This window comes from Hyla sarda, chromosome 5 (genome assembly GCF_029499605.1).
Source record: "Hyla sarda isolate aHylSar1 chromosome 5, aHylSar1.hap1, whole genome shotgun sequence".
In the NCBI taxonomy this organism is placed as follows: Eukaryota; Metazoa; Chordata; class Amphibia; order Anura; family Hylidae; genus Hyla; species Hyla sarda.
In genome coordinates, this window is record NC_079193.1 from 5551313 (window position 1) to 5566583 (window position 15271).

Below are 15271 nucleotides of genomic sequence, written 5' to 3' on the forward strand. Positions count from 1 at the left end.
TATTATACTGGATTATATATATTTTACAGACGGATATTATACTGGATTATATATATTTTACAGACGGATATTATACTGGATTATATATATTTTACAGACGGATATTATACTGGATTATATATATTTTACAGACGGATATTATACTGGATTATATATATTTTACAGACGGATATTATACTGGATTATATATATTTTACAGACGGATATTATACTGGATTATATATATTTTACAGACGGATATTATACTCGATTATATATATATTTTACAGACGGATATTATACTGGATTATATATATTTTACAGACGGATATTATACTGGATTATATATATTTTACAGACGGATATTATACTGGATTATATATATTTTACAGACGGATATTATACTGGATTATATATATTTTACAGACGGATATTATACTGGATTATATATATTTTAAAGACGTACCGGAGGATTTCCCCAGGGGAAGCTGCATGGATTGGGCATTCCTGGAGGAGGTGAGCTCTGGCCCCACCAGGTCGTGAGTCTCCTGAACCTCGGGGGCTTCCTTTTTCTGTGACGCTACCTGGTGTAGCAGAGGCAAGAGGACGCCCATCCCCCCAATACAGTTCACCACGTCCTGCGGGACAGAAGGAGACAGTCAGGAGAAGGAGATCATTATACAAAGACCATAATAAATCTACTGCAGGCTTTAGGGCCCCCAAACAAATCAAAGAATTCTGTGATAACAAAGATTAGACCATGTGACCAATAGCAACATAACAATGACCACTGGGGTCTATAATCTAAGAAAGAAATAGTACTTACCTTCACATCCCAAGTGACCACCCTGTGCCCCGTCAACCTCCCATCGAAGGCTCGACTTGGGGAAAGGTCCAGGCAGATGTTATTTTTGGAAGCCTGAAAACATCAAACAAAAAGTGAAATGAAAAAAAAAATATATATATATATATAATATATATATATATATATATATATATATATATATATATATTAAAATATTTTGTATTTTTTTTAGAAAATAATTTTATCTACTCAAAGCAAGCTTTTTACATGCAATAAAATCCCTTGTAGTCTAGAGATTAGAGATGAGCGAATTTACAGTAAATTCGATTCGTCACGAACTTCTCGGCTCGGCAGTTGATGACTTATCCTGCATAAATTAGTTCAGCTTTCAGGTGCTCCCGTGGGCTGGAAAAGGTGGATACAGTCCTAGGAGGCTCTTTCTTAGGACTGTATCCACCTTTTCCAGCCCACCGGAGCACCGGAAAGCTGAACTAATTTATGCAGGAAAAGTCATCAACTGCCGAGCTGAGAAGTTTGTGACGAATCGAATTTACTGTAAGTCTGCTCATCTCTACTAGAGATCAATAATAACAACCCTGGTAGTCTAGAGATTATTATTAATAACAATTACCGTATTTTTCGCCCTATAGGACGCACCGGCGTATAAGACGCACCCAATTTATAGGTGCCAAATCTAAAAAAATAAAGATTCTGAACTCAACAGTGGTCTTCAACCTGCGGACCTCCAGATGTTACAAAACTACAACTCCCAGCATGCCCAGACAGCCAACGGCTGTCCGGGCATGCTGGGAGTTGTAGTTTTGCAACATCTGGAGGTCCGCAGGTTGAAGACCACTGGTATAGGAAGTAATACTCACGTGTCCCCGCCGCTCCGGACCAGTCACCGGTGCCCTGAATGTCGCTCCATCGCTGTTGCCGCGTCCCCGTGGTGTTCCCGACGCTCCAGACTTCTTCTTCCCCGGGATCCACGCTCTCCGTCGCCGTCATCACGTCGTCATCATCACGCCGCTCCTATTGGATGACGGCGTGCGCGACGACGTGATGACGTCGAAGGAGAGCGTAGGGGATCCCGGCACGGAGCAGACACCGAAGAGGCAGGTAAGGTCCCTCTCGGTGTCCTGTAAGCTGCTCAGTCGAGCTGTTCGGGACGCCGCTGTTAAATCGTGGCGTCCCGAACAGCCCGACTGAGCAGCCGGGTTAGTGTTATTTTCGCTTCAAATGCGGCGGTCAGCTTTGATCGCCGCGTCTGAAGGGTTAATACAGGGCATCCCCGCGATCAGTGATGTCCTGTATTAGAGGCGGGTCCCGGCCGCAGGCATTTGCCATATAAGACGCACCAACTCCCCCCCCCCCCCCCCCCCCAAAACGTGAGAAAAAGTGCGTCTTATACGGCGAAAAATACAGTATATTATTATTATTATTATTAATAACAATAATCTCTAGACCACCAGGGTTGTTGTTATTATTATTATTATATTATTATTATTATTAATAACAATTATATTATTATTATTGTTATTATTAGACCACCAGGGTTGTTATTATTATTATTAATAACAATGATATTATTATTATTATTATTGTTATTATTAGACCACCAGGGTTGTTAATAATAATAATAATAATAATAATAACCCTAGTGGCCTAGAGATTAAATGATAATAAATATTTCTGGTCTGGGCGGTATGGCCAAATATCGCTGTATTTTTGTAACTTATGGTGGTTCCATGGTATATAACGGTACTTCCCCCCCCCCCCCCCCCCCCCCGCCAAATTAATTATTAGCCCAGTGCTGCACTGTCCCCATCGGGGTAAATACACACATATCACCCACAAGCGCTGCCCTCCTCTTCCTCCTGTTTGTTGCGGCCGCCGGCGCTGACACTCTATACTGTGTCCCTATGCCCATGCTGCAAAAGGTAAACAAAATAAACTTTAACGCACCTTCCTACGTGACAGTGGGCTCAACCTATCACCGGCCGAGGCGGAACATTGCTGCGGCCGCTGATAGGCTGACGGCTCTCCGACGTTCCATTCCCTAGGAAGCAGGTCCGGACCGACAGGGAAGGTGAGTTAAAGTTTATTTTGTTTACCTTTTGCAGCCTGGGCACAGGGATACAGTATAGAGCAGCGGTCTTCAACCTGCGGACCTCCAGATGTTGCAAAACTACAACTCCCAGCATGCCCGGACAGCCAACGGCTGTCCGGGCATGCTGGGAATTGTAGTTTTGCAACAACTGGAGGTTGAAGACCACTGGTATAGAGCGTCAGCGCCGGAAACGTCAACAAACAGGAGGACGAGGAGGGCAGCGCTTGCGGGTGACGTGATTAGTTACCCGTTGGGGACCGCACAGTGCTGGGCTGATAATTTAGGGGGGGGGGGGCACAACAGCGCTCGCGGGTCACATATGATTAGTTCCCCGATGTGGGGACAGTGCAGCGCTGGGTTGATAATTCATTCATTCCCGAGTGGGAGGGGCCAAACCGGTATTGCGGTATGGGTTAAAATTCATATCGTGCAGCTCAAAAATTTCGGTATTAGGTATGAACCGGTATATACCGCCCAGCCCTACTAGAGATTAGAGATGAGCGAATTTACAGTAAATTCGATTCGTCACGAACTTCTCAGCTCGGCAGTTGATGACTTTTCCTGCATAAATTAGTTCAGCTTTCCGGTGCTCCGGTGGGCTGGAAAAGGTGGATACAGTCCTAGGAGACTCTTTCCTGGGACTGTATCCACCTTTTCCAGCCCACCAGAGCACCTGGAGGCTGAACTAATTTAAGCAGGATAAGTCATCAACTGCCGAGCCGAGAAGTTTGTGACGAATCGAATTTACTGTAAATTCGCTCATCTCTACTAGAGATCAATAAAAATATTCATAATATCCCTGGTGGTCTAGAGATTATTATTATTATTAATATTAGTAATAATAATAATAATAAATCTCTAGACCAACAGGGATAATAATATTTTTATTGATCTCTAGGCCACTAAAAATGTTTATTATCATTATTAATCTCCAGGCCACCAACGGTATTATTATTATTATTATTATTATTATTAATAATAATAATAACAATAATAATTCTGGTGGTCTAGAGATAAATAATAATAATATTAATGATAATATAGATATCCCTGTTGGTCTAGAGATTAATAAAAATAATAATAATAATTATATTTTCCCTGGTGGTCCAGTAGTTCACAGGTTAATTGCAATATTTTCGTTTGTCTAAAGTAGCTTAGGGGATAATGTTGATATTCCTGGTGGTCTAAAGATCAATTAAAATAACCAGTTATTCTAGCGTAGTTTAGGGGCTCATATTATTATCCCTGGTGGCCTAGAGATCACGTATAACATCCCTGATGGTCTAGAAAGGTTTACACATCTATAATAACATTTTTAGTGGACTGTATATTAATGGATTCTGGGCAAAAAAATAAATAAAAATCTCCTGATGCTGGGGGTAAGCCCCTCATGTATACATTTTTGTTATTATATACACATATACATTGACGTATATATCGATATGGATGATGGGTAAATATTTATTAGCCATTAATGAATATCTAGCGGTCCACACGGTATTCTCCGATCATTTAAGGGGAACTCCGGTGGAAACAAGTGGAAAACAAATGTTTTCAAATCAACAGGTGCCAGAAAGTTCAACAGATTTGCAAATTAGTTCTATATAAAAATCTTAATCCTTCCAATACTTAGCAGCTGCTTTATACTACAGAGAAAATTGTGAAGTTTTTTTCCAGTCGGACCACAGAGGTGTCAGCAGAGAGCACTGTGGTCAGACTAGAAAAAAATTCACAAAATTCTCTGTAGTATATCTGTAGCATACAGCAGCTGATAAGTACTAGAAGGATTATGATTTTTAAATAGAAGCAATTTATAAATCTGTTTAACTTTGTGGCACCAGTTGATTTGAGATTTTTTTTCCCACCGGAATACCCCTTTAATATAAGCTAAATCCTGTTCTATCTGTACACTCACATTCAGATTAATGGCGCCCCCTACCTGTGGAGTGTAGAAGAGAAGCAACTTGGCAGCGAGATCAGAAAATTCGCTCTCTGGAGTGAAGGGAGCAACAAAGTTCGGTCCTGTTGGGAATAAAAAAGATAGATGATAGATATGAGATATATAGATAGATATAAGATAGATAGATATAAGATAGATAGATAAGAGATAGATAGATAGATAGATAAGAGATAGATAAGAGATAGATAGATAAGAGATAGATAGATAAGAGATAGATAGATAGATAGATAGATAAGAGATAGATAAAAGATAGATAGATATGAGATAGATAGATAAGAGATAGATAGATAGATAAGAGATAGATAGATATGAGATATATAGATAGATATGAGATATATAGATAGATATGAGATAGATAGATAGATATGAGATAGATAGATAGATATGAGATAGATAGATAGATAGATAGATAGATAGATATGAGATAGATAGATATGAGATAGATAGATATGAGATAGATAGATATGAGATAGATAGATATGAGATAGATAGATATGAGATAGATAGATATGAGATAGATAGATATGAGATAGATAGATATGAGATAGATAGATATGAGATAGATAGGTAGATAGATAGATATGAGATAGATAGATATGAGATAGATAGATATGAGATAGATAGATATGAGATAGATAGATATGAGATAGATAGATATGAGATAGATAGATATGAGATAGATAGATATGAGATAGATAGATATGAGATAGATAGATATGAGATAGATAGATATGAGATAGATAGATATGAGATAGATAGATATGAGATAGATAGATATGAGATAGATAGATATGAGATAGATATGAGATAGATAGATATGAGATAGATAGATATGAGATAGATATGAGATAGATAGGTAGATAGATAGATATGAGATAGATAGATAGATAGATAGATATGAGATAGATAGGTAGATATGAGATAGATAGATATGAGATAGATAGATATGAGATAGATAGATATGAGATAGATAGATATGAGATAGATAGATATGAGATAGATAGATATGAGATAGATAGATATGAGATAGATAGATATGAGATAGATAGATAGATATGAGATAGATAGATATGAGATAGATAGATATGAGATAGATAGGTAGATAGATATATATAGTAATTCTAGGAAAACTTAGTGCACACTAGGGGATGAGGGGGCTCCGTGCAGCGAGACTGCACTCTTCGCTATATGGTGGTGCTCAATCCAGTAACAAATAGCATAGTCCAGGCATACATAAAAGTAGAAAGACGGCAACTCACCACGGCAGCGTATTAGAAGTGTAAATCTTTATTCCATCTTTGGTGCATAAAACATAGACACTCAACGAATTGATCAGCGACAGCTGTTTCCTGCATAAGCACGCACTTTCTGAGCTTGAGAAAGTGTGTGCTTACGCAGGAAACAGCTGTCGCTGATCACTTCGTTCCCTGTGAGTCTGTAGCAGCTCCCCGCTGAGTGTCTATGTTTTATGCACCAAAGATGGAATAAAGATTTACACTTCTAATACGGTGCCGTGGTGAGTTGCCGTCTTTCTACTTTTATGTATGTCATTCTAGAAAGACCTTATGAGTCCCCCCCCCCCCCCCCACATACACAAAGTGTAACAAAAGAAATGGGATTCATTTCTAATATTCTGGCCATTATCCTAAAATCTGGGGAATATAAAAGTTCAATGGGGACGACTGAGGGGCGGGATGGTTTCTGCATTACAGTCAAACTCTCCTCGCCCTGAAATGGCTGATAACAGGGAATACTAGCTTCCATACAAAACCTGCAAATTAAGTGTCATCAAGAACAGGACATCTCCAGATCACTGTATAACGTGACCATGCACCCCTCCCCCATTTGTGACCTTTACACCTGACCCCCCCCATCTTGTGACCTTTACACCTGCCCCCCCCCCCAATTGCAGAACTGCAGACCTACCCGCCAGATACAAAGCCTTTACATGAGTCGCCTGAATGGAGTCATGGAAGATGGAGACGGTGCCGAAATGGCCTTCTAATGAAGTAGGCGTCCCCCATTCGGTGTCCTGGGCTCCGGCCACAATGGTGGACACTAGGCCCTCGCGTGAGTTCTGAGCGCCGCTGAGTCCCCATCCGTGTCCCACCGAGGTGGCTGGGAAGGACTGGGAGCGGCTGAGCAGGGAGTGTGAGGCGAAGGTGAGGTCCGGGGTATGAGATGGAGAGGTGGACACGGTGGTGGTGGTGCGGTGGCCGGCTGACCCGATACAGCACGAGGTGAACGACTGCAAAGAGGAGACACAAGCTGTGGGCAATGGAGCAACCATTTACGGCCAGTGTTTCCCAACCAGGGTGCCTCCAGGTGTGGTAGGACTACAACTTCCAGCATGCCCCTACAGCCCATAGCAACAAGACTTTATCTTTCAGTTTCTGAGGCTTGTGGTCCAGAGTGGTGTTCCACACCAGGATGCCTCCAGCTGTTGCAAATCTACAACTCGCAGTATGCCCGGACAGCCAACGGCTGTCCGGGCATGCTGGGAGTTGTAGTTTTGCAATCACTGGAGGCGCCCTGGTTGGGAAACACTGGGATAGACCATAATGGCAGGAAGTCTAGCGCCATTCTTTGTATACTGGTGACGCCGGGTAATGCAGCTCAGCTTGAGGCACACTGGTTGAGAAACACTACAATACCTTCAGCTGTCTGGGCATGCTGAGAGTTGTAGATTTTCAACAGCTGGAGACACACTGGTTAGAAATCACTGGCCCATAGCAACCAGACTTTACCTCACAGTTTCCGAACCTTGTTGCCTATAGCAACCAGACTTTACCTTTCAGTTTCAGAATCTTGTTGCCCATAGCAACCAGATTTTACCTTTCAGTTTCAGAATCTTGTTGCCTATAGCAACCAGACTTTACCTTTCAGTTTCAGAATCTTGTTGCCCATAGCAACCAGATTTTACCTTTCAGTTTCAGAATCTTGTTGCCCATAGCAACCAGACTTTACCTTTCAGTTTCAGAATCGTGTTGCCTATAGCAACCAGACTTTACCTTTCAGTTTCAGAATCGTGTTGCCTATAGCAACCAGACTTTACCTTTCAGTTTCAGAATCTTGTTGCCCATAGCAACCAGACTTTACCTTTCAGTTTCAGAATCTTGTTGCCTATAGCAACCAGACTAACTTTTAGATTCTGAACCTTGTTGCCCGTAGCAACCAGTATTAAGCTTTCACTGTTATCTTTTTCTAGGTTAGAAAGTGAAAGCTAAACTCTGACTGGTTGCTAAGGGCAACCAATCCAATCCCAGCTTTCATTTCTATCCATAAAAAGATGGTGGCTTGCTGCTGGGAGTTGTAGTTCAGCAGCAGCTGGTGGCGCCCTGGTTGGGAAACACTAATTCAGGCAGAAGGTATAGAGAATGTGCCTCTGAATAACTAAGCAGGTTCTATGGTACCACCACGTACGATGTATCTTAACATACAGGCAGGGTGACCCCTTAAAGGGGTACTCCGGTGGAAAACTTTTTTTTTTTTTTTAAATCAACTGGTGTCAGAAAGTTACAGATTTGTAAATTACTTCTATTAAAAAATCTTAATCCTTCCAGTACTTATTAGCTGCTGAATACTACAGAGGAAATTATTTTATTTTTTCAACACAGTGCTCTCTGTTGACATCATGACCACAGTGCTCTCTGCTGACATCTCTGTCCATTTTAGGAACTGTCCAGAGTAGCAGAAAATCCCCATAGGAAACATATGCTGCTCTGGACAGTTCTTAAAATGGACAGAGGTGTCAGCAGAGAGCACTGTGGTCATGATGTCAGCAGAGAGCTCTGTGTTCAAAAAAGAAAATAATTTCCTCTGTAGTATTAAGCAGCTAATAAGCACTGGAAGGATTAAGATTTTTTAATAGAAGTAATTTACAAATCTGTTTAACTTTCTGGCACCGGTTGATTAAAAAAAATAAAAAAAAAATAAAAAGTTTTCCACTGGAGTACCCCTTTAAATCAATACTACTGATGGCAGATATCTGTAGTAATGGCAAACTACAACTCCCAGCATGTCAGGGAATGCTGGAAGTTGTGGTTAGTCATTGCTCTGTCCCCTCCATATGTGGGATTCTTTGTTTCTCAGCTCACCTCATTGAGGGATGGAAATCGGAGCGGCGCCGTTTTCCTTAGTTGTCCGTCCGCGTAGATATGAACCATGTTCTGCCCAAAAGGACGGCGTCCAGCCAGGTGCACGATGTCCACACAGTGCTGTCAGGAAGAGGAGGGGTGAGGCCAGATATGGCGGCACAATGACCAACAGCACGTGACGGTATCTGCATTAACTTCAACACTGCCCCCTACAGTATGCACAGCCCCCTAACCCTCAGGTCACTCACCCACATGGAGTCATTGAACATCAGCTCAGGAACGGCGACCGTCATGTATTCCTTCTTGGTACAGACGGCCACGACCAGCATGCCGTCAGCGGTAAAGAACGCCTCGAAACCCGTCCCGCTCGCTGCAAAGAAACTGCAACATAGAAACGAATAGTGTGACCCCCGACTGCGCCGTCACATTTATAGGACTCATAACCCTCCCAACCAGCCCCATGTAAATTAAGTGTAATCGCTGCATCATAAAAAGTTCTGCGACTTTCTAATAGAGTTTGCCTTTCAATTTTTAACACCCCTGCTTGCTCGCAGTGAATGAAAATAATCCTGCTTATATAGAAAGACTCAAAAACAGAACTGGACTGAGACCTGTTCACGGCTGAGGGTTTGCTACATTATGGTCTGGTTGTTAGAATCATGCCAAATTAGGGTTTCCATTTCTCATCCCGCTAGATTTATTATTTAATGATTTCTGCATTTGTCTGAATTTTCACGTTCTGTGCACCAAACTGCGCAAATCAGGTCACTAATGAGAAAACGGATCATAGTAGATCAGAAAGGCGCAAACACTACGTGGTTCCCTGGCACCAATATGAGACAATTCACGCCAATACTGCAGGAAAACCCTTCTTCACACTATGGAATTTCCATGTGGAATGGCGCCGAGGCGATCAAAGGCCCTGACTGACGGGCGGTGACTTGCAGCCGTAGAATTAAATTGGGGATGTCTGGCAGCTCCTGGAGCTCACTACTGAGTTGGCATCTACAATCACCGCCGTCCGGTGAACCACTATGGACGCTGCCAGACATCGCCGCTGAAATCAAATCTTCTGCTGCACGTACGTCTGTAGCAAATATCTAAATTACGAAAAATTTAGCTCCATGGTTTATTTTACGTGCACATTTATGGCCATGAACTGTAATTACCAGAGGATAAAGGGGGAGTGAATAAAACTTAACTTTTAATTAAATACACAATAAAGTGAGTGTACTGTGGATAATGCCTAGTTAACGGGGTACTCCCGTGGAAAACTTTTTTTTTTTTAATCAACTGGTGCCAGAAAGTTAAACAGATTTGTAAATTACTTCCATTAAAAAATCTTAATCCTTCCAGTACTTTTTAGGGGCTGTATACTACAGAGGAAATGTTTATCTTTTTGGATTTCTCTGATGTCACGACCACAGTGCTCTCTGCTGACCTCTGATGTCCATTTTTAGAAACTGTCCAGATCAGCATATGTTTGTTATGGGGATTTTATCCCGCTCTGGACAGTTCCTAAAATGAACAGCAGAGGTCAGCAGAGAGCACTGTGGTCGTGACATAAGATAAATCAAAAAAGATAAACATTTCCTCTGTAGTATACAGCCCCTAAAAAGTACTGAAAGGATTAAGATTTTTTAATAGAAGTAATTTACAAATCTGTTTAACTTTCTGGAACCAGTTGATTTAAAAAAAAAAGTTTTCCACGGGAGTACCCCTTTAAGCTTTTCCACCATAGAGGCGCAAACAGTCAATAAAGACACACTGTTAAATATACTGGGTACCAAGTAACACAGTGTATTATGGAGAAGTATTGGCTATCCCAAATAGAGTATAGTCCCCAATTCTTTCCCGACGCGTTTCAGCCACCAGTAAAAGTGACGTCCTCAGGGGCTGGGTGGGAGACAATAGCCTATGTATGCTGTAAAGTAATCTCCTTCCACACACATAATTCGCACAAAAAGCACATATAGGGCTGTTGATACGGTAGCAGCCCTATTAGAGATCAAGGTATAGGTACCACTGTGCTCTTTTAGTAGTAGGGCACAGATATAATAAACAGGAGTAGGCCTTGGACTCGGTCCCTAGGGACCACTCAGACCAGGTCAAAGGCCTACTCCTGTTTATTATATCTGTGCCCTACTACTAAGAGAGCACAGTGGTACCTATACCTTGATCTCTAATAGGGCTGCTACCATATCAACAGCCCTATATGTGCTTTTTGTGCGAATTATGTGTGTGGAAGGAGATTACTTTACAGCATACATAGGTGATTGTCTCCCACCTGGCCCCTGAGGAGGTCACTTTTACTAGTGGCCGAAACATGTCGGGAAATAATTGGGGACTATACTCTATTTGGCATAGCCAATACTTCTCCGTAATACACCAATGTGTTACTTGGCACCCAACTGTGTCTTTATGACATGACATTGACTGTTTGCGTCTCTATGGTGGAAAGGCTTAAAGGGGTATTTCAGGAAAAAACTTTTTTTATATATATCAACTGGCTCCAGAAAGTTAAACAGATTTGTAAATGACTTCTATTAAAAAATCTTAATCCTTTCAGTACTTATGAGCTTCTGAAGTTAAGGTTGTTCTTTTCTGTCTAAGTGCTCTCTGATGACACGTGTCTCGGGAACCACCCAGTTTAGAAGCAAATCCCCATAGCAAACCTCTTCAAAACTGGGCGGTTCCCGAGACACGTGTCATCAGAGAGCACTTAGACAGAAAAGAACAACCTTAACTTCAGAAGCTCATAAGTACTGAAAGGATTAAGATTTTTTTTAATAGAAGTCATTTACAAATCTGTTTAACTTTCTGGAGCCAGTTGATTTATAAAAAAAAAAAGTTTTTTCCTGCATAACCCCTTTGACTAGGCATTATCCACAGTACACTCACTTTATTGTGTATTTATTTTTAGTATATAATTAAAAGTTACGTTTTATTCACTCCCCCTTTATTCTCTGGTAATATTAAATTTGGAGATCTGCGAATTCCTGGTTGGTAGATACCTATACTACATCTAAATTTTCTATGTCATAAACTGTAATTTAAAAAATTTGCCTGCAAAAGATAAAAATAAAATAAATAAAAAATCACCGAAAAAAGGGCCAATTACTGGTTACTGATACAAGGGCAGGCTAGGCACCTATTCCCATTATGATGCAGATCAGCCACAATGCTAAATAAGGGGAGGTCGCACTTGTGCGACCTCCCCTTATTTAGCATTGTGGCTGATCTGCATCATAATGGGAATAGGTGCCTAGACTAGTAAGTGGCCTTTTTTTCTGTGATTTTTTTGTGTTATTTTTTTCTTTTTTTTTTTTTAGGGATTTATGTTTCTTTTTTTCTGTGTATTTTTAACAGATTACGGGCAAAAATTTGCATTTTAAAGGGGTTATCCAGGAAAAAAATTTTTTTTTTTTTATCTATCAACTGGCTCCAGAAAGTTAAACAGATTTGTAAATTAGAAGAAAAAAAGGGGGTGTATCAGTACTTATGAGTTTCTGAAGTTAAGGTTGTTCTTTTCTGTCTAAGTGCTCTCTGATGACAGGTGTCTCGGGAACCGCCCAGTTTAGAAGCAAATCCCCATAGCAAACCTCTTCTAAACTGGGCGGTTCCCGAGACGTGTCATGAGTGAGCACTAAGACAGAAAAGAACAACCTTAACTTCAGAAGCTCATAAGTACTGAAAGGATTAAGATTTTTTTTAATAGAAGTAATTTACAAATCTGTTTAACTTTCTGGAGCCAGTTGATATGTAAAAAAAAAAAAAAAAGTTTTTTCCTGGATAACCCCTTTAAATAAAACATGCAGCAAAATCTTACAAAACGTGAACGTGTCCTTTGGTGCTGCACATTTTCATCTAGTGAAGCCTAATGGGTCAGAACTTTGAGGAAATAAAGACAAAGTCTTCTCTAGTGTAATGTTTGTTGTTGACAGTGTTCACACTTGAAGTTGTGCGTAAAGTTATTCCCTGCGGGGTCACAGACCTCAATGCACCTTAGTTGTCTCTATAAGACACAGTCCCATCCCCCTATAATGGGGCCCTATGGGGTCCTCACCTGTACAGCTGTTTGCGTCTTCTCCCGGTATGAGAATCTTCCTTCATGTCGTCATTCAGACAGATCCAAGCGTGGAAGGCGAAGCCGGCACCGGGCCACTTCTGCATGGTCGGCACCATAATACCGGACATACTGGGGGACAAGTCGAAATACTGTAATGCCCTCTCGGCCCCGTCCTTCCTCGCCATGGCAGACAGAGCCCGGATCACCTGGGTTACATATGGATGGGCGGCGCTGCCGTTCACCCTGAGGAGTCGGATGAGGTCCCGCAGCTCGTTGGGTCTGATGGAAAGTCGCCCTAACACCTGCAGGAGGTGGATGAGGTTCTCTGCGCACTTTGCATCCAGCGCCCCCTCGCTGCTCAGAGCGGTCAGGATGTGGGCCACCATTCCCGCCTGTACACACGTCATACGGTTACCCAGCGTGGAGTCGCAGATTTGGTTCAGCCACTCAGAGACCAGGATCTGGAGATGTCTGGAAGAAAGGTCTGGGATCCACTGGACCAGGATCAGCAGCGGCTGCTCATTCTGAATACAATTCATGGGATCAGCATTGTAAGGACCTTCCACAGCCTGTAGAGGGCAGAGGTGCACAATATGGTAAAACCTTTACAGGGGAAATATGTGGGGAAGGGGGAAAAGAGGCAGCAGAGACTGTTTATATCTATGATAATAAAGTTTAATCAACTCTCCTCCTCCAGACTCCTCTGTTATCTAAGCTCCTCTATCCTCTCCATACCAATCTGTCCCTCTAGACTCCTCTGTCCTCCTCCTCCAGACTCCTCTGTCCTCCTCCTCCAGACTCCTCTGTTATCTAAGCTCCTCTATCCTCTCCATACCAATCTGTCCCTCTAGACTCCTCTGTCCTCCTCCTCCAGACTCCTCTGTCCTCCTCCTCCAGACTCCTCTGTTATCTAAGCTCCTCTATCCTCTCCATACCAATCTGTCCCTCTAGACTCCTCTGTCCTCCTCCTCCTTCAGACCCCTCTGTCCTCCCCCAGTCTCCTCTGTCCTCCTCCCCCTCCAGACTCCTCTGTCCTCCCCCTCCAGTCTCCTCTGTCCTCCTCCCCCAGGCCCCTCTGTCCTCCTCCCCCAGGCCCCTCTGTCCTCCTCCCCCAGGCCCCTCTGTCCTCCTCCCCCAGGCCCCTCTGTCCTCCTCCCCCAGGCCCCTCTGTCCTCCTCCCCCAGGCCCCTCTGTCCTCCTCCCCCAGGCCCCTCTGTCCTCCTCCCCCAGGCTCCTCTGTCCTCCTCCCCCAGGCTCCTCTGTCCTCCTCCCCCAGGCTCCTCTGTCCTCCTCCCCCAGGCCCCTCTGTCCTCCTCCCCCAGGCCCCTCTGTCCTCCTCCCCCAGGCCCCTCTGTCCTCCTCCCCCAGGCCCCTCTGTCCTCCTCCCCCAGGCCCCTCTGTCCTCCTCCCCTAGGCCCCTCTGTCCTCCTCCCCCAGGCCCCTCTGTCCTCCTCCCCCAGGCCCCTCTGTCCTCCTCCCCCAGGCCCCTCTGTCCTCCTCCCCCAGGCTCCTCTGTCCTCCTCCCCCAGGCTCCTCTGTCCTCCTCCCCCAGGCTCCTCTGTCCTCCTCCCCCAGGCTCCTCTGTCCTCCTCCCCCAGGCCCCTCTGTCCTCCTCCCCCAGGCTCCTCTGTCCTCCTCCCCCAGGCTCCTCTGTCCTCCTCCCCCAGGCTCCTCTGTCCTCCTCCCCCAGGCTCCTCTGTCCTCCTCCCCCAGGCTCCATCCTCACCATGTTCAGTAGCTGCTGGAGGAGACGTTTTGTGGGCTGGCTGCGGCTCTTCAGGACTTCGTACAGATGTGAGTATCCAATCCGCTCCTTGAACACCTCCTAAAGAGGAGACAAAAATGTACAGCAATCATCTGCAGGACAGTGCAGGACAGCAGCGGGGTCCCCAGTGCAGGACAGTAGCGGGGTGCCCAGTGCAGGACAGCAGCGGGGTCCCCAGTGCAGGACAGCAGCGGGGTCCCCAGTGCAGGACAGCAGCGGGGTCCCCAGTGCAGGACAGTAGCGGGGTCCCCAGTGCAGGACAGTAGCGGGGTCCCCAGTGCAGGACAGTAGCGGGGTCCCCAGTGCAGGACAGTAGCGGGGTCCCCAGTGCAGGACAGTAGCGGGGTCCCCAGTGCAGGACAGTAGCGGGGTCCCCAGTGCAGGACAGTAGCGGGGTCCCCAGTGCAGGACAGTAGCGGGGTCCCCAGTGCAGGGCAGTAGCGGGGTCCCCAGTGCAGGGCAGTAGCGGGGTCCCCAGTGCAGGGC

At 44.0% G+C, this 15271-nt stretch overlaps 1 protein-coding gene across 5 annotated transcripts in view; it reads right to left on the minus strand.

Annotated features, from left to right (window-relative positions):
- The window catches only part of NBEAL2 (neurobeachin like 2), a 144200-nt gene that overhangs the window by 63724 nt on the left and 65205 nt on the right, over positions 1-15271 (minus strand). For all 5 annotated transcript variants that reach the window (XM_056518741.1, XM_056518742.1, XM_056518740.1 and 2 more), the window contains 8 exons: positions 14747-14845; positions 13018-13589; positions 9200-9332; positions 8952-9071; positions 6781-7102; positions 4834-4916; positions 806-898; positions 446-617 (listed from right to left, as the gene is read on the minus strand). In XM_056518741.1, coding sequence (XP_056374716.1) covers positions 446-617; positions 806-898; positions 4834-4916; positions 6781-7102; positions 8952-9071; positions 9200-9332; positions 13018-13589; positions 14747-14845 — 1594 coding nt within the window. The remainder of the gene's footprint in view (positions 1-445; positions 618-805; positions 899-4833; positions 4917-6780; positions 7103-8951; positions 9072-9199; positions 9333-13017; positions 13590-14746; positions 14846-15271) is intronic.